The sequence below is a fragment of the Eriocheir sinensis genome, unplaced genomic scaffold, assembly GCF_024679095.1.
Source record: "Eriocheir sinensis breed Jianghai 21 unplaced genomic scaffold, ASM2467909v1 Scaffold23, whole genome shotgun sequence".
NCBI classification, from domain to species: domain Eukaryota; kingdom Metazoa; phylum Arthropoda; class Malacostraca; order Decapoda; family Varunidae; genus Eriocheir; species Eriocheir sinensis.
Genome location: NW_026111532.1, coordinates 1,267,651 through 1,289,848, shown reverse-complemented (window position 1 = coordinate 1,289,848; position 22,198 = coordinate 1,267,651). Strand labels below are relative to the sequence as shown.

General features: G+C 44.4%; 1 protein-coding gene across 6 annotated transcripts in view; it reads left to right on the top strand.

The window, feature by feature from the left end:
* The window catches only part of LOC126991006 (cationic amino acid transporter 4-like), a 42,800-nt gene that overhangs the window by 11,853 nt on the left and 8,749 nt on the right, over positions 1–22,198 (top strand). Inside the window, exons 1-5 of one of the 6 annotated variants that reach the window (XM_050849687.1) lie at positions 10,980–11,090; positions 20,009–20,200; positions 20,699–20,947; positions 21,066–21,772; positions 22,021–22,181. In XM_050849687.1, coding sequence (XP_050705644.1) covers positions 20,056–20,200; positions 20,699–20,947; positions 21,066–21,772; positions 22,021–22,181 — 1,262 coding nt within the window. In that variant the 5' untranslated portion in view covers positions 10,980–11,090; positions 20,009–20,055. Of the gene's footprint in view, positions 1–10,979; positions 11,091–11,255; positions 12,959–20,008; positions 20,201–20,698; positions 20,948–21,065; positions 21,773–22,020; positions 22,182–22,198 lie in introns of those variants that run through there. The other 5 variants (XM_050849686.1, XM_050849684.1, XM_050849689.1 and 2 more) reach the window with 5 other exon arrangements.

The window sequence follows — 22,198 nt, the reverse complement described above, 5'->3', positions numbered from 1 at the left end:
AATACCGAACCTTGTGGGACCCCACTCGTAACACATCCCCAGTCAGATCTTTTACCATTGATTTGCACTCTTTGCTTCCTATTGCTAAGCCACGCCTTGACCCAGTTCAAAACTTTACCCTCTACTCCGTGAGCCTGTAATTTAAGCAACAGTCGTTGGTGAGGAACTTTGTCAAACGCTTTACTAAAATCAAGATAGATTACATCATAATTTTCATCTCTGTCAACCGCCTCAAATACTTTATTGTAGAAGGACAAGAGATTGGTGAGGCATGACCTACCTTTGTGAACCCATGCTGCGAGTCGTGAATTAAGCTATGTTTCTCTAAATGCTCCCGAATGTTCCTGGCTATTATGGACTCCAGCATCTTCCCTATAACCGATGTTAAGCTAATTGGGCGATAGTTTGAAGCAACTGACCTGTCCCCCTTTTTAAAAATCGGCGTCACATTAGCTACTTTCCATAGGCTCGGCACATAGCCAGTATTTACCGACATCTTAAAGATGTCGGATAGTGGGTCACTGATTATATCACCTAGCTCCTTTAATACCCTCGGAAATATCCCGTCAGGACCTGGCGACTTGTTCTTCTTAAGCTTATCTATCTCATCCTGAACTACTTGCCTGGTAATTATTATATCCCTCAATTTATCGCCATCCCGCCCTCGTACACCTGAACTCTTTCCGGTATAGTCGTTCGATCCTCCTGTGTGAATACTGAAAGAAGTAGTCGTTCAACAATGTGCTCATATTTTCGTAATTTTCTACTAGCTCCCCTGTGTTTGATTTCAGCGGTCCAATTTTCTCCCGTGTTTTTGTTCTATACATCTGAAAGAAGCCCTTAGGATTACTTTTCGCCTCATTTGCTACTTTGATCTCATAGTTCTTTTTGCTATCCTGGTGTTTTCTTAACTAATCTAGATAGTTCGACGTACCGGCCCCTGAGATGTGTTTCCCCATTCTTTATTTTCTGATAAATTCCTTCTTTAACCCAATCTCGTGTTTTAGTCCACGAGTCATCCACTTAGGATCATTGTTTTCTTTTCTAAGTGTTCGCTGTGGTATATGCTGTTCTTGCCCCTCTACTATTACTCTAACTAAATTATTGTAAGACATTTCTACCTGGTTCTCCTGGCTCTCCAATTCGCAGTTCTGGCCCTCATGAATCCCTAAATTATCCCAGTTTACCCCTTCAAGATGTCTTCGAAGCCCCTCGTAGTTTGCTCTTCTAAAATCTGGCACTAACACTGGGTTTGGATCATGAGTTACCAGTCTAACCTAAAACGAACCGTTCTGTGATCACTATTTCCTAACTCTCCGCCCACCTCCAACTCACGTAGCAAGTTCCCATTATTGGTTAGGACTAAGTCTAATATGTTATCTCCTCTGGTAGGCTCAGTAACTACCTGCTTAAGGAAATTATCTTGTATAACTTCAAGAAAGTCCTCGGCTTCCAGGTCACCCACTAGATCTTCCCAGTCTATATTCCTATAATTAAAGTCCCCCATTACGCAGACATTTCTACTCATACTCGCCCTGCCAATCTCCTGTAGTAATATACTCGTGTCCTGCCTGTTAAGGTTGGGTGGCCTGTATATAACTCCTAGAGTTAAACACTCTTGACCAAAGTCGCTGAAGTTAGGGTTGATTGAAGATCTGAGCAGCATATGGGTAACAACGCTGCCTGATTGTCGTACTCTGCCTCTTATGTTTGCCGATTTCCGACCCCAAAACTGCTTTCATCACCCAAATAACTGCCTTCATATATGGTTATCGTTTAAATCGTTAATTATTGGTGCTTCTTGGCAACAGTTATGGGCCAAAAACCGGTAAATACGCGGCTTTGAGTACGATAATTTGTCAACGGTGATGGGTAATCTTGCACCACTCGGCGATGGTTGAAAATCGGGCATCGGTGGGACTCGAACCTATAGGTCCCCGGGCACACCACCCCCGCACACTGACCACTCGGCCAATATGGTAGGTATACAGTCAAGAAAAGGTTAGATACGTTGATGAACAGTGAGGCGAGAATTGGTTTGCTAATTGGCTGGTGAGCGGAACAGGCTTGGCAATGATGTGAGTGCCAATACGATGGATACATTCAAGAAAAGATTAGATAAGTTCATGGACAGTGATGTTAGGTGGAGTTGGGTTCACAGGAGCTGATTTGTATAGCACTGCCGGCCTCTTGAAGACTCCTTATGTAAGAATGGGAAGGAATAAGCTGAGAGGGAAAGTAGACATAAGGAGGGTTGATACTGCGTGCAAGGGACAGACAAACAGGCAGGGAGGGAGGAAGGACTGGGTGGTACAGGAGAGTAGGGGGGAGGAGTAACCGGTAAAGGTCAAGGCCTGGGTGCTCATCTACGTCACATTGACCCTTAAGACTGGAGATAACTCGTACACGGCGTCAACTTTACTTACAGGAAGATGCCGAAAAGAAAGATGATAAGGAAGAAAAAAATAGACTTATCATAGCTGCGTGTGGCATCTGTGCTCATCTCCGTCTCACTGGCCTTTGAGACTGGAGAAAATTCAAATAGCATCAACTCCACTGTACTAAGAAGACGACGAAAAGAAAAGAAAGAAGATTAAAAAAGGAAGAAAACATCGACTTAGACCAACCAGCCAGCACCATATGTTATCTTAATAGGTGGCAGAAACACCTTTTAATTTAACTACACCAAAGACGAAATGGAAGAAAGAAAGAAGACAAAAGGAAGAAAACGTTGACTTAAACCAACCAGCCAGCACCATATGTTATCTTAATAGGTGGCAGAAACACCTTTAAATTTAACTGCACCAAAGAAGCAATCGAAGAAAGAAAAATGCTTAAAAGAAGAAAACGTTGACTTAAACCAACCAACTATAGGCTACGCAAGGTCTCGTTAGATGGCAGAAACACTTAATTAAACTACACCAAAGAAGAAATGGAAGACAAAAAGAAGACAAACAGGAAGAATACAAACATCGTCTTAGAAAAACCAACCACCAACCATCTTCTATACGTATACCTTCTCATTAGTGGGCGGATGAAAATCATTAAACTGTATTATACCAGAAAGTAAATGAATGGAAGAGTGTGGGCGAAGAAAATATTAAAGTTCACCGTTGAGAGTAGATTAAAAAGATGTCTGTATTTACGCAAACTGCTCACTCGTTATAAGGAATTACGTCTTCATTACCGGGGAGAGAGAGAGAGAGAGAGAGAGAGAGAGAGAGAGACCTATAGAGAGACACCTCGCTCGTCACGTAGCATAATGTCTGTAGTTAAGCAAGCCATTATACTTCACGTTTCGTTGGTGATCAGCGGCGCAGACTGTGCAAACGTTGACTTGAACATGTGAAGCGAGGGAAACGTTGGCTGACTTGGGAACGTTTCTTGGGGGAGGAAGGGAGGGGAAGGGGAAGGGCGGGGTGTTTAGTGACGTTTTTCGCTGTTGTTGTTGTTGTTGGTGGTGGTGGTGGCTTTGTGGTTGTTGTTGTTCTTGGTTTTTGTCCATCTTGTTCTTTTTGTTCTTTCTTAATCTTCTTCTTAATCCTCTACTTTCTTCCTCTCCTCGTCGTCGTCCTTCTCCTCCTCCTCGTCCTCCTCTATTTTTCTTTACAGACCTCATCTTTTTCCCTCACCCACATGTCATTTAATCCATCCCCTCCTCTACCCTCCCTTCCTTCCCCCTCTTCACTATATTACCTAACCACACCGCGCCAGGGGATTATCTTACCAGGATCACCCCCCCAAAAGCATCCTTCTGGGACCACCACCACCACCACCACGACCCTTCCCGTCACTCACCTCCTTTCCCTTATCTTCTCTCTTGTTCCTCATCTCTATTCACCCACCTTCCAATCCTACCACAACACCAAGACCCTTCCCTTCATTCACACTCTTCTCTCTCTCTTCAATAACTCCACCTCCCTCACGTTAGTCCCTCCATCCACCTCCCAACCACTTCATCCATTTGTCGTGCTTGGCGGGTCACGTCAGGCGCAGCGAGGAGGGTGGAGAGGCGAACCACTTATCTCTTTACAGGCGGAAGGTATGAAGAGGAGGAGGAGGAGGAGGAGGAGGAGGTAGAGGAGGTTAGGTAAAGCTTTGAAAGTGGAGGAAGGGAGGAAGGAAGATGGAGAGAGAGGGATGATGATGATGATGAAGAGGAGGAGAAGAGTGAAATGGGTTATGAGCGGAGAGGTGGAGAGAAAGAGAGAAATGGAGGGCGAAGAGAGTGGAAGAGAGGAGAGGAGGAAGAAAGAAAGAGGTATATATGATAGAAATGTGGAAGAGGAGGAGGAGGAGGAAAGGAAGGAAGAACAGGAGAAGGCTGATGGGTGGAGAAGTGGAGAGGTGGAGGAGAGAAATGGGAAGGAGAGTAACATGGAAGAAAGGAGGAAGAAGGAGAAGAAGAGGAGGAAGAGGAGGAGGCATGAATACATAAGATAGAAAGAAGAATGAAGTAGCAGACGTATTGTGGAGACAGAAGAAGAAGGAGGAGGAAGAGGAGGAAAAGGAGAGGAAGGAATAGAATTAACTGTCTGACGGATGGAGGTGAAGTGGAGACGAGACGAGAGGAGAGAGAAAAAAGAGAGAGGGAGGGAGGGAGAGAGAGCGCGCCGGTGAAGCCTGAAAGTGAAATGGGGTCTTGTTACCTCAGGGCTTGAAGGAGACGAGGTGATGAATGGATAAGAGAGGAACGAGGGAGAGTGACACACATGCACGGGGGAAGGCTCTAACGAAGTGGAGAAGGCGAGAAAGAGGAAGAGAAGGGGGACATGGAGGAGAGATAAATGGAGGAGAGATGACATATGCAAGGACGAAGGCTGTAACGAAGTGGAGAAAGAGAAGGAGGAGAAGGAGAAGGAAGAAAGCATGTGAAAAGAAGACAAGGAAGGGCGCAGGCTAAAACGAAGTGGAGAAAGAGAATGAGAATGAGAAGGAGAAGGAGAGGAGAAAGGGAAAACATAAGAGAACGATGAGTTAAAGAAGATGAAAAAGGAGTAGAAAGAAGATAAAGACGAGAGAGAAAGAAAGAGTAAAATTATATCCAAGCAAATTGATAATAACGTGTAAGCAAGGAGAAGAAGATGACGAAGAGGAAGAGGAAGAAGAAACAGAAAGAAAGAGTAAAACTATGTCCAAGCAAATTGATAATAACGTGGGAGCAAGGAGAAGAAGATGACGAAGAGGAAGAAGAAGAAGAAACAGAGAGGTAGCAGAAGGAAGAAATGAAGAAGATAAACAGAACGAGCTAGGAGAAGAAAGAAAGAAGAAGGAAGAATAAGAAGAGAAAATAGTTGAAAAAAGACATAGAAAGAGTCAAACCACATAACCTAACGCTGAAGAACAAACATATATGATAACCAATACTTATACAGCCTCTCCTTAACTAACCCTCAAAGTAACACACAAGCTACACCACTAAAGAACCTTAGAAGACCAACCCAGGCAGGAGGCGGTGAGTAAGGTTAAAGGGGATGGCAGAGGTAACGTGTTCTGTGGTGGCTGCTTCGTCTGGGCCCAGCGCCAAATTTAGTGACTCCTCCCTCTCCTTCCCTTCCCTTGGCCTCCCCCTCATCGTGCATGCAGCTCCTTCAGTCCTTCGTTCCTCCGCCCACTTACTAATGCACGAAGTCTTGTTTTGATGCATGGTGGATGATGTTGGTTGGCCTGACATTTGGTTCTCCTGCACCGTCCTCCTCCTCCCTCCCCCTTCCCTCATCATCTCTCTCTCCCTCACTGATAAGATAAGGAGGAATAAGGCAAGGGACAGGGGAGAGACGAGGGGGGATGGGAGAGTAGGGAGAAATGGAGAGACGAAGGGAAGTTTTCTGGAGAGGAGGGATGTTTAGTGAAAGGATATGGATAAGAAGGAAGGAAAGAAAGGATGCGAAAGAGAGAGATGATAGAGTTAGGGAGGCTGCAGGAAGAAGATGAAGAACAAGAAGAACAAAAACAAGAACAAGAAAACAAGAAGGAAGAAAGAAAAATAAGAAAAAAAGTAATAGTCGTAATAATAATAATAATGAAAATAACACAAGTACCATCTTTGTGTGATAGTCCTTCTTTACCTCACGAAGATTCTTACCTCACTGAAACACCACAGATTACACCGAGGTACATAATCATCATCATCATCGTGGAACAGACAGAAGAGAAAGAAACGCTGACTAATTCTACACCAATATCTAGAAACGCTCGCAGTACAGGCAGAAGAGAAAAAAAGGAAAAAGAAAGAGAAAAAAATTAGAATGGAAGAAGGAAAAAAAGTGAAAAGAGGAAGAAGGGAAGAAAAATAAAGGATAAAAGGAAGGGAAGAAAAAATAAAAGGAAAGAGAGGGAAAAAGAAGGAATGAAAAAGTGAAAAGAGAAAGAAAGGAAGAAAAATGAAGGATGGAAGAAAGGGAGAAGAAAAAGGGAGAGAGAGAGAGAAAGATAAAAAAATAGAGAAGGAGAGAAAAGAGGAAGAAATGGAGGAAGGAAATGAAAGGAGAAAAAGGAAAAGGAGGAAAAGAAAAAGGAATTAGAAAGGGAAGTAGAGAAGTGAAGTGGAAAAGAGTAACAGACTTATGGATGACTTACCTTACAAATATCTTTACATACAGACAGACGAGACAGGTCATGTTACTCCCCTCCTCGGCGCCGCTGTAAGCTGCTAAAGGTCACGGGAGGCATGATGGTAACTCACCTTGACGCCACCTGCCTGGAGTTAATTACCGTGCAGAGAGAGAGAGAGAGAGAGAGAGAGAGAGAGGTAAGTTAAGTCGTCTGGTTAATTAATCTAAAGAGCGTAAGGGCCACACGAATGGAAGAACAAGAGCAAGAACAATAATAATAATAATTAGAAAACGAAAACGAAGACATAAAAGAAGAGGAGGAAGACAACGAAGGAAAAGAAAAAGAAGACGAAGAAATGGAAGAAGAAAAAGAACACGACGAAGAAGTGGAAGAAGAAGAAGCACAGTTAGAGACAAGGAAGATGAAAACGACGATGACGAGGACGAAGAACTAAAAAAGAAAAGACGAGGAGCAGGAAGACAACGAAGAAGGAGACGAAGAAGACAACGAAAAAGTGGAAGAAGACGAGGAACAAGATGATGAAGACTGAGAACACAAATGAAAAGGAGAAGAAACACTTATGGCAGCTTAGCGATTCTCAACACACCATTAACACTACTAATCCTTCCCCCCCTTCAAGCGGTATTAGTAGCAGTGGCGAGAGCTATACGTATACAAGGACAGTTAGGAAAGACTCATAACTTGTCACACTTCCAGTCTTCCCCCTTCAAACGGTCGGTATAGAGACGGCGAAAGAGATGGAGGAACAGCTAGGAAAGACTCTTAACTTGCAACATTTCTAATCCTTCTCTCCCTTCACACGGTCGGTATAGAGACGGCGAAAGAGATGGAGGAACAGCTAGGAAAGACTCTTAACTTGCAACACTTCTAATCCTTCTCTCCCTTCACACGGTCGGTATAGAGACGGCGAAAGAGATGGAGGAACAGTTAGGAAAGACTCTTAACTTGCGACACTTCTAATCCTTCTCTCCCTTCACACGGTCGGTATAGAGACGGCGAAAGAGATGGAGGAACAGCTAGGAAAGACTCTTAACTTGCAACACTTCTAATCCTTCTCTCCCTTCACACGGTCGATATAGAGACGGCGAAAGAGATGGAGGAACAGCTAGGAAAGACTCTTAACTTGCAACACTTCTAATCCTTCTCTCCCTTCACACGGTCGGTATAGAGACGGCGAAAGAGATGGAGGAACAGTTAGGAAAGACTCTTAACTTGCGACACTTCTAATCCTTCTCTCCCTTCACACGGTCGATATAGAGACGGTGAAAGCGATGGAGGAACAGCTAGGAAAGACTCATAACTTGCAACATTTCTAATCCTTCTCTCCCTTCACACGGTCGGTAGAGAGACGGTGAAAGCGATGGAGGAACAGTTAGGAAAGACTCTTAACTTGCAACACTTCTTATCCTTCTCTCCCTTCACGCGGTCGGTAGAGAGACGGTGAAAGCGATGGAGGAACAGTTAGGAAAGACTCTTAACTTGCGACACTTCTAATCCTTCTCCCCCTTCAAATGGTCGGTGTAGAGACGGCGAAAGCGATAGAGGGACGTTAAGAATTCTTTGACACTCCGACGCCCAAGCACTCATAATTGACAAGGCTTTCGTATAGGCGTTTTGAGGGCATTTCCAGGGGTAGTTTGATGACCTTGGTGGTAGTGTGACTCTTCTTCTGTACCATGAACGTGAAAGAATCCTCATGAAAACCCAATTAATCTCCTTTTATACCTCTGGAAATAGTTGAGCTAAGAGGGGGAAGCGTCTGAGGATACCGAATTTCTAACACTGCTAAGCTTCATCCCTCGAGCAGTAGGTATAGTAGAGGTGGCGACAGCGATGTGTATACAGAGCAGAAGAAGCAGAAGCAGGGAGTGGCGGGGCGGGGTCGGGAGGGGCGCGGCGAGCCAGGCACAGCAACAACAGGACTCTTCTCTCATCGACCTGTCTGTCTGTCTGTCTGTCTTTCTGTCTGTTTGTCTGTCTGTCTGTTCCTCCTCCCCACCGCCACATGAGTCTATTGCAAGCACATCTCCCGTCTCCCACCTCCCTCCACCTGTTGTGTGTGTGTGTGTGTACTAAGGGACTGTGGCAAGCGAGAGATGCATGATTCTGGCAGACTAATTAACTCCCGGCTGACTAATGCTCATAAAAACGATAAAATAATAATAACAATAATAATAGCAATAGTAATAATGATAATAATAATAACTTCTAGCGATATGTGATTAAGAGCGAAATAGTCAGTCAGTCAGTTAGTTGGCTAGTAAGCTTGATAGGCGGTTAGTTAGTGAGTTTGATAGTTAGTGAGTTAGTGAATTAGTTAAGAAGCTCGGGAGATATTTAATTAGTAAGATTGTTAGTAAGTTAGCTAGTGGGTTTGTTAGTAAGTTAGTGAATTAGTTAAGAAGCTCGGCAGATATTTAGTTAGTAAGATTGTTAATAAGTCAGTTAGTGAGTTTGTTAGTAAGTTAGTGAATTAGTTAAGAAGCTCAACAGATATTTAGTAAGATTGTTAGCATGTTAGTTAGTGAGTTTGATAGTTAGTGAGTTAGTGAATTAGTTAAGAAGCTTGGCAGATATTTAGTTAGCAAGATTGTTAATAAGTCAGTTAGTGAGTTTGTTAGTAAGTTAGTGAATTAGTTAAAAAGCTCAACAGATATTTAGTAAGATTGTTAGCATGTTAGTTAGTGAGTTTGTTAGTAGGTTAGTGAATTAGTTAAGAAGCTCGGCAGATACTGAGTTGGTAAGATTGTTAGTAAGTCAGTTAGTGAGTTTGTTAGTAAGTTAGTGAATTAGTTAAGAAGCTCGGCAGATATTTAGTTGGTAAGATTGTTAGTAAGTTAGTTAATGTGCTATAGGAAGTTAGCAAGCTCGTAGATTCGTTAGTTAATTAGTTAGTGATAAGTTAATCCTCTCGTTAGTCAGTTTACCAGCTAGTGAGTTAGTTTGTTAATTGCGGTTTAAACAAAAACACGCGTAACCAGCCTTTGTTATTTAGCTAGTAAGTTAGAAATCTCGTCAACAAGTTAATCCTCTCGTCCATCAGTCAGTCGGTCAGTCAGTTAGTCAGTTAGTCATTTAGTTAGCCATTCACTCATTCACTCACTCAGTCTGGTAGTAATTCTTATAGTCGGTTAGTGAGTTAGTTTGCTCGTTACGCTTTCAACACTAACCCACGTAACCAGTCTGGGCGGCGCTTCTGCATGCGTCCTTATCTCCAGCCTGTGAGGACCGAGCGAGCATGTGAAGAATCAATACCGGAAAGACGCCTCGTTGATGAAGAGACTTAGGTCGGGGGAATTCTAAGACGCTTTCGATTCTCACATCAGAGGAGGAGGAGGAGGAGTAGAAGGAGGCGGAGGAGGAGGAGGAGAAGTAAGGCGTAACGATACACAAGAGAATAAAAAAAATAAATAACAGACTTCACAAAACTTTAGAAAACTCGTGTCGCTTGAAAGAACGGCCTCGTAATGTATCGCCGGGGTAGAGGAGGAGGAGGAGGAGGAAGTAGAAGAAGAGGAAGAGGATAAGTAACACGTAACAATATACAAGAGGATATAAAAATCTTTCACAAAGCTTAAGAAAACCGACCTTGTAATGTTTCGTCTGCATGGAGGAAGAGGAGGAGGAGGAGGAGGAGGAGGAGGAGGAGGAGGAGGAGGAGATAAAAGAAACGTTACAATACACCAGAGTATAAAAATCTTTCACAAGACTTAGAAGAAAAATGGAAACAGGAGGAGAGAGGAGAAAGAGGAGGAGGCGGAGGAGGAGGAGGAGGAGGAGGAGGAGATAAAAGAAACGTTACAATACACCAGAGTATAAAAATCTTTCACAAGACTTAGAAGAAAAATGGAAACAGGAGGAGGAGAGAGGAGAAAGAGGAGGAGGAGGAGGAGGAGGAGGAGGAGGAGGAGGAGGAGGAGATAAAAGAAACGTTACAATACACCAGAGTATAAAAATCTTTCACAAAACTTAGAAGAAAAATGGAAACAGGAGGAGGAGAGAGGAGAAAGAGGAGGAGGAGGAGGAGGAGGAGGAGGAGGAGGAGGAATAAGATGAAAAGAAACAAGAAGAAGAAGAAGAAGAAGAAGAAGAAGAAGAAGAAGAAGAAGAAGAAGAAAAGAAAAGAAGAGATAGAGAGAAGAAGAAAAGAAGAGGAGAGAAGAAAAAGAAGAATGAGAATAAGAAAAAAGGGAGAAAAAGAAGAAAAAAAAGGAAAATAATAAAGATAATAAGAACAAGAATAAGAATAAAACGAAAAAGAAAAAGAAAAAGAAAAAGACAACACCAACCTCAAACAAGTCTTAGGAAAACGTGCGTCTCATTCAACAACGTTTATACCCCTGTTATCACCCCCGAGGATTATCTCACTAAACCCTCCACACCGCTGCCGGGCATACGAACTCCATCCTGTGTCTCACGCGGGGCTGAACTCATCTCACGGATACTTCCCCCAAGCTCCGCCGCGTTGTTACCCTTGTGATGTGTGTTGGGGGACGCTTCACGCTCGACTCAAGGTTAGGTTCGAGTTCATCCACGCACGGAAAGTCATAAATCTAATGCTCGGGGGATGTACGGTACGTGAGTTTGAGCAGTTTCCTGGAGGTTGATTACAGGACTTGCACGGTATATTCACTACACTTAGACACACCTACACACACACACACACACACACACACACACACAGCACTCACAGTCACACACTCCCACTCTCACAGTTGTCTCCTATTGCTGTTGTTGGAAGAGAAGCGAACGGTAAAGCAGTGTTAAGTCAGTGTTGTTTGTGTACCGTATTATAATGTAATGCCACAGTGAAACGAATACGTATATGATTATGTGCATCTCGGGGCTCAGAAGTTATATTGGTTGGACCTCTTCCAGTACGTCATGCAATCTAAACACAGACGATTCTGCTGCATATAAGAACGTAGAGTTGACTGCAAGAGGTCAGTCAGTCGGTTTATTCAGGTCATTTCCCTCACCACACATTTTCAAGTCAGTACTAATAAGAGCTGTGTGCCTCCTGCTGTCTGTTATGCAGTTATCAATATATTTGTGAAGAACTGGCAACCTAGTTTGAGTGTTATAGTGTCTCGCTGTGGTCTTCAAACTTCTGATAGTGACCGCGTTAAGTCTTTGAAGCCCTTGGACAGTAATATAAGAGCTATGTTCCCCTCGCCTTATGATAATCAAAGTGACGACCCGGGGACATATATCTGAAGTGTCTGCGTGATTGGCACCTTCCTGAGCCGCTAAGCCGTGGGTGACGCGCGGGTCGTGGCTCACAAACTGATCACATAATCCGCTTCTAATTGTTATCACTGCATTTCCCGTCATAAAGTATTGGCAGCTGTGCATCATTATCATTCTCCAGCTCAATCTAAACCAGGCTGGGTGCTGAAGACTGCCACTGTTCAGGAATATGCGACACTAGGAGCAGTCTACATCGTGATCCAGTGCTGTGACGAGACCCATAATACTAGGGACTGCGTTATCGAGGTGCTAATACTCCGTTGTGAGACTGAAGCTCATATACTCAAACTTCTCAAGGCTTACACACCCACATTTGAGAAGGCCTTCGTAGAGGTTGTGTTAGTATTGCCTTGGGTAGTTTTATTAGCCTAATAATAGTTTGACACGGGGAACGAAAGGTGTTTGGGCTTACTTACTCAGAGAACTCACTGAGAAGGCGTTGAGGTTGTGTTAGTATTGCTAGGGTAGTTTTATGAGCCTAGTGATAGTTTGACACGGGGAACGAAAGGTGTTAGGGCTTACATACCCAGAGAACACACTGAGAAGGCCTTCGTAGAGGTTGTGTTAGTTTTACCATGGGGAGTTTTATGAGCCTGGTGATAGTTTGACAAGGCTTTTGCACCATGAATGTGAAGAAACACTCATGAAAACCCGACTAATATCCTTTGTGGCCTTGGGGAATGGTTGTTGGGAGAGCCGAAAGCGTCTGTGAGTGCGAACCTGCTGGGGCTTATAAGAGTTAACACCACAGTCCAACACCGTGTCTTCGTAACAACCGGAACCACACTACACAACCCCATACACTCCATAATGGTGAGGTTCTCTACTCACCATACACCAAATACACAACAAGAGGTTATCCGTGTATAGTATCCTCAAATTTCTGAACTTAGATATGAAGACCAAACACTGTACAAGGAATTATCGAAGTCTTTAGTATTGGTTTGGGAGTTTACTCATCCCGGCGGCCGCAGAGACGAGTGACTTCAAGACCCTTACCTTACTTTCCGCCACCTGTTGGACGTTGCGCTAAATCTGAATAATTGAGTTCCCCGTTCCGATGATGATGATGATGATGATGATGGATGTTTGTCCGTGAGCGTGACGTAACATGAGGAGATAGGGGTGAAAGGTCAGTGCTGCTGTTGTTGTTGTTGTTGTTGTTGTTGTTGTTGTTGTTGGAGTGAAAATACCGCCAGAGAGAGAGAGAGAGAGAGATAGAGAGAGAGATTTCGTACTTTCATGTCCATTTTAATCAGATGAGGCAGGCAGTTTCTTTAACCGCTAAAATGTACAAAATAAAGAAAAAATATGAAGGAATAATGACTCTCTCTCTCTCTCTCTCTCTTCTTTTGAACCGTTCCCCAATTAAAATTCGTTTACATTTCAGCGTAAAAAAAAAAAAATTAAAATTAAGAAAAAGCAAATATAATAAAACTGAACATTCATTTCCCGCTGCCTACAGACCGAGCCGCCGTGACCTTTCCGCGTACAATAACAATTAAACGTTCATGGAATTGACGTTTAAAAATGGAAATAATACGGAGGACACTTTATTTTATCACCACAATTAAATAGAACTACTACTCCTACTAATACTGCTACCACCACCGCCACTACTACTACTACTACTACTACTACTACTACTACTACTACTACTACTACTACTACTACTACTACTAGCCTACTACTACTGTCTTTTTAATCCTTAGTTATTGGGTTGTTCAATTAGATTGGATAGATATATATATGAATATATATAGATATAGATAGATATATATATAGAGATATATAGTTTTATATATATATATATATATATATATATATATATATATATATATATATATATATATATATATAGAGAGAGAGAGAGAGAGAGAGAGAGAGAGAGAGAGAGAGAGAGAGAGAGAGAGAAGAGAGAGAGAGAGTCCGGTCAGCTGCCTCAGCAGTTCACACACCGGCAAAAATATAAACTGTTTGTGAACCAGTGGCTGAACACTTTGTGAACAGGTTAGGCTTTCAGATAGGGGATACCAACTATGTTCCCTTTAGCCTACAAACTAGTGCCGCCATATAATGTAATGTTATAGGTACTAGGCCCTGATGTAACCAAGTGTCTGTGTAAATAAAAAAAAAAGAGAGAGAGAGAGAGAGAGAGAGAGAGAGAGAGAGAGAGAGAGAGAGAGAGAGAGAGAGAGAGAGAGAGAGAGAGAGAGAGAGAGAGAGAGAGAGAGAGAGAGAGAGAGAGTAATAATAGTGTATCAGGTAGAGCAATCTTGAGTGTGGGCCGTAATAAGAACATAAGAACATAAGAACGCAGGAGTCTACAAGAGGCCGGTAGGCCTGTACGAGGCAGCTCCTTTGACCCTAAGCTCCCGTGTATCTAACCCCACCTAATATCGCTGTCCATGAATTTATCTAGTCTATTTTTGAATGTGACAATTGTATTGGCACTCACCACATGACTGCTAAGCCTATTCCACTCATCCACCACCCTGTTAGTAAACCAATTTTTGCCTATGTCCCTGTTGAATCTGAATTTATCCAGTTTAAACCCATTACTTCGTGTCCTACCCGGTTCTCTTACCAACAAAACCTTATGAATGTCTCCCTTATTAAAGCCCTTCATCCATTTATAAACCTCGATCATGTCTCCACGCACCCTTCGCCTTTCTAGAGAATGCAAGTTTAACTGTTTGAGTCTTTCCTCGTATGGCAAGTTTCTCAACCCCTGAATCATCTTAGTCATCCTCCTCTGCACCGATTCTAACATTTTGATATCCATTCTATAGTAAGATGACCAGAACTGAACCGCATAGTCAAGATGAGGTCTAACTAATGCTAAATATAGTTTGAGGAAGACTTCGGGGCTTCTGTTGCTTACGCTCCTTGAAATAAATCCCAGTACCCTATTAGCTCGATTTCTAGCTTGAATGCATTGTGCCCTTGGACGGAGATCAGAGCTCACTAAGACCCCTAAATCCCTCTCGCACCCAGACCTGCTTATGAGAGTGTCATTTAAGCAATACTTATGTGAGGGGTTGTTCCTACCTACACTCAGAATACTGCACTTCCCTACATTGAACTCCATCTGCCATTTATCCGCCCAGTCATACAATCTGTTGAGTTCACCTTGGAGAATACTAGCGTCCTGATCCGACTCAATTACTCTACCGATCTTGGTATCATCTGCAAATTTACTAACATCACTACTAATTCCTGTATCTAAGTCATTGATATAAATAATAAACAAAAGTGGACCTAATACCGAACCTTGTGGGACCCCACTCGTAACACATCCCCAGTCAGATCTTTTACCATTGATTTGCACTTTTTGCTTCCTATTGCTAAGCCACGCCTTGACCCAGTTCAAAACTTTACCCTCTACTCCGTGAGCCTGTAATTTAAGCAACAGTCGTTGGTGAGGAACTTTGTCAAACGCTTTACTAAAATCAAGATAGATTACATCATAATTTTCATCTCTGTCAACCGCCTCAAATACTTTATTGTAGAAGGACAAGAGATTGGTGAGGCATGACCTACCTTTTGTGAACCCATGCTGCGAGTCGTGAATTAAGCTATGTATCTCTAAATGCTCCCGAATGTTCCTGGCTATTATGGACTCCAGCATCTTGCCTATAACCGATGTTAAGCTAATTGGGCGATAGTTTGAAGCAACCGACCTGTCCCCCTTTTTAAAAATCGGCGTCACATTAGCTACTTTCCATAGGCTCGGCACATAGCCAGTATTTACCGACATCTTAAAGATGTCGGTTAGTGGGTCACTGAGTACATCATCTAATTCCTTTAATACCCTCGGAAATATCCCGTCAGGACCTGGCGACTTGTTCTTCTTAAGCTTATCTATCTCATCCTGAACTACTTGCCTGGTATTGATTATATCCCTCAATTTATCGCCATCCCCGCCCTCGTACACCTGAACTCTTTCCGGTATAGTCGTTCGATCCTCCTGTGTGAATACTGAAAGGAAGTAGTCGTTCAACAATGTGCTCATATTTTCGTAATTTTCTACTAGCTCCCCTGTGTTTGTTTTCAGCGGTCCAATTTTCTCCCGTGTTTTTGTTCTATACATCTGAAAGAAGCCCTTAGGATTACTTTTCGCCTCATTTGCTACTTTGATCTCATAGTTCCTTTTTGCTATCCTGGTGTTTTTCTTAACTAATTAGATAGTTCGACGTACCGGCCCCTGAGATGTGTTTCACCATTTTTTATTTTCTGATAAATTCCCTTCTTTAACCCAATCTCGTGTTTTAGTCCACGAGTCATCCACTTAGGATCATTGTTTTCTTTTCTAAGTGTTCGCTGTGGTATATGCTGTCCTTGCCCCTCTACTATTACTCTAACTAAGTTATTGTAAGACATTTCTACCTGGTTCTCCTGGCTCTCCAATCCGCAGTTCTGGCCCTCATGAATCCCTAAATTATCCCAGTTTACCCCTTCAAGATGTCTTCGAAGCCCCTCATAATTTGCTCTTCTGAAATCTGGCACTAACACTGGGTTTGGTTCGCGGGTTACCGCCCAGTCTGAGCTAAAACGAACCGTTCTGTGGTCACTATTTCCTAACTCTCCGCCCACCTCCAACTCACGTAGCAAGTTCCCATTATTGGTTAGGACTAAGTCTAATATGTTATCTCCTCTGGTAGGCTCAGCAACTACCTGCTTAAGGAAATTATCTTGTATAACTTCAAGAAAGTCCTCGGCTTCCAGGTCACCCACTAGGTCTTCCCAGTCTATATTCCTATAATTAAAGTCTCCCATTACGCAGACATTTCTACTCCTACTCGCCCTGCCAATCTCCTGTAGTAATATACTCGTGTCCTGCCTGTTAAGGTTGGGTGGCCTGTACATAACTCCTAGAGTTAGTTTTTCTTTCCCTTTGTAACTTGGGAACTATAAATAAATGCAAATATTCGTGCTGGTAGATAATATGTGTTAGCAGGAGGAGAAGAAGGAGGAGGAGGAGGAGGAGGAGGAGGAGGAGGAGGAGATAGAAAAATGTAGAGGAAGAGGAGGAATAAGATGTATAGCGTGTAAGCAAGAAGAGGAGGAGAAGAAGGAGGAGGAAGAGTTAGAAATAGGAAGAGGAAGAGGAGGAATGAATTATATATAGTGTGTAAGTGAGAAGAGAAGGAGGAGGAAGAGAGAGAAAAAGGGAAAGGAAGACGAAGAGGAAGAAGGAAAACTGTTACCCTCAAAAGACGAAAAGGAGGAAAATAAATTAGGAAAAGGAAAAAGAAGACAGGAGGGGATGGAAAAACGAAAAATAAGACGAAGAAAAAGAAGAAATAAAACATGTAAGCAATAAAAGGAGAAGATAGGAAACAGGAATAACAAGAGCAGGAAGAAGAGGAGGAGGAGGAGGAGGAGGAGGAGGAGGAGGAAGAGATAGAAATATGTAAAGTATGAAAAGAAGAAGAAAGGAAAGGAAAAATGAGAGGAAGAAGAATTAAGTAACATTTAAGTAAGAAACGAAAAAGATAATAGATAATAATAGGGAAGGGAAGAGAAAAAAAGGAGAAATGTGACATGACCAGAGAGAGAGAGAGAGAGAGAGAGAGAGAGAGAGAGAGAGAGAGAGAGAGAGAGAGAGAGAGAGAGAGAGAGAGAGAGAGAGAGAGAGAGAGATAGAGAGAGAGAGAGAGAGAGAGAGAGAGAGAGAGAGAGAGAGAGAGAGAGAGAGAGAGAGAGAGAGAGAGAGAGAGAGAGAGAGAGAGAGAGAGAGAGAGAGAGAGAGAGAGAGAGAGAGAGAGAGAGAGAGAGAGAGAGAGAGAGAGAGAGAGAGAGAGAGAGAGAGAGAGAGAGAGAGAGAGAGAGAGAGAGAGAGAGAGAGAGAGAGAGAGAGAGAGAGAGAGAGAGAGAGAGAGAGAGAGAGAGAGAGAGAGAGAGAGAGAGAGAGAGAGAGAAGAAGAAGAAAGCAACAAAGAAAAAAAGAGAAAAATAGAAGAAAAGGAAGAAAAAGATAGAAAAGAAGAAAGAGGAGAAGGAGGAAGACGAAGAGGAGCTGTCAGCGTAGTAATCCTCAGTAATCCGTGGTAATCCGAGGTCTTGGTCTGGGTGGGCCGTTCATTTCTCCGCCTTACCACCTCGCACGCCCACGCTGTTTACCCTTCGGCCTTCACCCACGCCCGGCTCTCGGCTCCTGGCGTGGATGTGTTGCTAGGCGAACCGAGGGAAGAGTGAATCGAGCACAGCGGTAATGTAAGCAAAACACTCTATCTTTCTTTCTTTCTGTCATTCACTTTTTTCTCTCTTTCTTTTCTCTTACCTACCTTCCTGTCTGCCGTCTTTCCTCTGTTTTCCCTCCTTCTCTCTCTGTCCTTTCCTCTCTTCTTTCTCTCTCTCTCTCTCTCCCCCTCACAACCGTATCCTCCCTCACAACCGTATTCCCTCCCTCACAACCGTATTCCTCCCTCACAACCGTATTCAATATGTCCTTGCGACAAGGCATTGTCCCTTCAGATTGGAAAAAGGCTAACGTGACACCGATTTTTAAGAAAGGAGACAAAAAAGTACCAGGTAATTACAGGCCCATTAGTCTAACTTCGGTTGTAGGTAAGCTACTTGAGGGCATAATTAGAGACAAAATTGTGAGTTACCTTGAAAGCCACTCATTAATTGGGGACTCACAACATGGCTTCCGAAACAAAAGATCCTGCCTATCAAATCTATTAACCTTTTATAACGACCTCTTCACTGTTTATGACGTAACCAAATCACTGGACGTAGTCTATCTTGATTTCCAGAAAGCGTTTGATAAAGTCCCGCATCATAAATTACTTTACAAATTAAAGCAAATAGGTATTGACGGTCAGGTAAACCAATGGATCGCGAATTGGTTGAGCAACAGACAACAAAGAGTAGTGATTGACGGATTTAACTCAGAGTGGGCGCCGGTCACTAGTGGCGTCCCTCAGGGCTCGGTTCTTGGCCCAGTGCTCTTCATTATTTACATCAACGACGTGGATGTTGGACTCAATAACCGCATTAGTAAATTTGCAGACGACACAAAGATTGGTAACTCGGTTCTCACTGACGAAGACAGGCAAAGCCTCCAAGAGGATTTGCACAAAATTTCAGCTTGGTCGGATAGATGGGAGATGCCCTTTAACGTAGACAAGTGCCAGGTCCTTCAAGTTGGAACGAGGAATAAGAAGTTTGATTACGAAATGCGCGGCGTTAAACTCAAAAGCGTTCAATGCGTCAAGGACTTGGGGTCAAAATCGCGTCAAACCTCAAATTCTCACAGCAATGCATCGATGCAGCAAATAAAGCGAACAGAATGTTGGGCTTCATTAAAAGAAACTTTTTATTTAAGAATAAAGATGTAATACTCCGCTCTACAACAGTTTAGTCAGACCCCACTTGGAATATGCGGTACAGTTTTGGTCTCCCCACCATGCAAAGGATATTGCTAAATTAGAAGGTGTTCAGCGTCGGGCAACGAAAATTATCCCTTCCTTGCGCAACAAATCCTACGAAGAAAGGCTTTCTACCCTTAACATGTTCTCTCTTGAGAAACGTCGCCTCCGAGGAAAACTGATCGAATGTTTTAAAATACTTAATGGTTTCACGAATGTAGACAGATCAACATTGTTTATGATCGATGACACTTTGCGCACGAGGAACAATGGCGTAAAACTCAGATGTAGACAAGTAAATTCAGACTGCACCAAATTTTTCTTCACCAACGTTGTAGTGCGAGAATGGAATAAGCTCCCATCATCAGTGGTCCAGTGTAACACGATTGACTCCTTCAAAAATAAGCTCGACCGTCACTTCCTTCAACTTAATATCAACTAGAGTAGAAATGCAACGTTTTGGAGTCTTCTGATTAATGTAAAATCACTTAGGTTTAAGGACAGACCACCAAGTCTGGACCATGGGGTCTGTGTGGTCTGATTTTCTATGTAAATCTATGTAAATCTCTCTCTCTCTCTCTTCTTTCCTTCCTTCATCCTCTTTTTCCTTCCCCCTTCAATCCCTTTTCCTTTCTTCCATTCTGTCCTCCCTCCCTCTCTCCCTCTTTCTCTTTCTTCCTTCAATCCTCGTTTATCCTCCTCTTCTTCTCTTCCTCCCTTCCTCCCTCCCTTCTTTTTTTCCCTCCATTCCTTCCATCCTCCCTCTCTCTTCCAGTACTAACCTCCACTACTTCTCTCTTCAGCAGGTGGTAGCGAGATCATCAACACAACCACCACCAGCGCCACCAGGATGACGGGGGGGCTGAGGCAGAGGCTAATGACGGAGGCGTGGGGCGGGACGTGGCATCGCATGTGGCGCACGAAGAAGGTGGCCTCAGGGATGATGGAGACGCCCCTCAGCCGATGTCTCTCCACCCTGGACATCACCCTGCTTGGTACGTGTCCCTTTGGTGTCCTTTAGGGTTCGTTCTGCTCTGGTTGTCTTCCTGTCTTTGCTATGTGTGTCTGTTTTTTCTTCCTTTCTTCCTTTCGTCTCTCTTTTTTTCTCCCTCTGGTGTTCTTCGGTGTTCATTCTGTTCTGTTTGTCTTTCTGTCTCTTCTCTCTGTTTCTGTGTTTCTTCCTCCTTCACTTCCTTTCATTTCCCATCTTCTTTCCTTTCTTCCTTCCTCCCTCCCTCCCTCTTTCGGTCTTTTTCTTCCTTCCCTTCTTTTTTCCTTCCTTTCTTCTTTCCTTGCTTCGTCCCTCTCTCCTTTCCTTCTTTCCTCCCCTCCTCCCTCTCTCTCCCTTCTTGACTTCCTCCCTCCCCCCGTCCCTTTCTTCTTTCCTCCCTTCCTCTCTTCTTTTGTGTCTTTCTCTCTTCTTTCCTTCCTCCCTCCTCTAGTCTCCTGTACCATCCCTGTGTATCCCTGTGTATCGTGTCTCCTCGGTGCAGGCATCGGGCACATGGTCGGGGCGGGCATCTACGTGCTGACGGGGACGGTGGCCAAGGACGCTGCGGGACCCGGTATCGTGCTCTCCTTCCTGCTGGCCGGCTTCGCGTCCTTCCTCTCCGCTCTCTGCTACGCCGAGTTCGGGGCGCGGGTCCCCAAAGCGGGCTCGGCATACGTCTACACCTACGTGTCGGTGGGCGAGTTCTGGGCGTTCGTGATTGGCTGGAACATCATCCTCGAGCACATGATTGGTGAGTGTTGCGCGTGTGTAATAACTGTGTATGTGTATGTGTATGAAGGTGGGGAGGGAGGGGGTGATGATACAATTGCTGCGTGGGTTTTGAGTGTACTACAAACTCATGTCTGCAGGCGCGGCGTCGGTGGCTCGGGCGTGGTCTGGCTACGTGGACTCGTTCTTCGACAAGGCTCTCAGTAACTTCACGATGTCGACCATCGGCACCATGCACGCGGGCTACCTGGCGCCCTACCCGGACTTCCTGGCCTTTTTCGTGACGCTTGTCTACTGCAGCTTCTTGACCTTGGGTGTGAAGGGTTCAGCCTACTTCAACTCCATCTTCACACTCATCAACCTCTGCGTCATGGGCTTCGTCATCGTCGTGGGGCTTTACTTCGCTGACTTCACCAACTGGACCGGGGGAGATGGCTTCCTGCCCTACGGGATGTCCGGAGTGGTCGCAGGGGCCGCCACCTGCTTCTACGCCTTCGTCGGGTTTGACAGCATTGCCACGGCGGGCGAGGAGGCCAAGGACCCGGCCCGCTCCATCCCGCGGGCGACGCTAGTGTCCATGAGCGTGGTGACGGTGGGCTACGTCCTGGTGGGCGCCACGCTCACCCTCATGGTGCCCTACAACACTCTCAACCCCGCCGCCGCCATCCCCGACGCCTTCGCAGTTCACGGCGCCGCGTGGGCCAAGTACGTGGTGAGCGTCGGGGCACTGTGCGGGATGACCACCACGCTGTTCGGCTCGCTGTTCAGCCTTCCTCGCTGCGTCTATGCTATGGCGGTGGACGGCCTCGTGTTCTCCTGGCTGGCGCGCGTCTCAGACAAAACCAAGGTGAGGCCAGGATCTAGGTTGAGGGCCACCTTACACTAAACTGACCCAGAAGCCTCGTCCCTTCTTCCATAGCTAAGGAAACTGATTGGATGGATGGAAGGAGCTTGGAGTTACTATAGGAGTCGATGTTACCTTGGAGAGAGGGTGAAGGAGATGGCGGGGTTACTAGACCAATTTAGTGTAAGGTGACTATAGTTTGACCTTCTTTCTCTTCGCCCTAACTCCCCGCTTCTTTCCCCTTCGTCCAGGTCCCCATCATCACGTTGCTGCTGTGTGGGTTCTTCTCGGCGCTCATCGCTCTGCTCTTCGACATCGAGAAGCTGGTGGAGTTCATGAGCATCGGGACCCTCATGGCCTACACCATCGTCAGCGCCTCCGTCATCATCCTGCGCTACCAGCCGGCGTCCAGGTGTGTGTGTGTGTGTG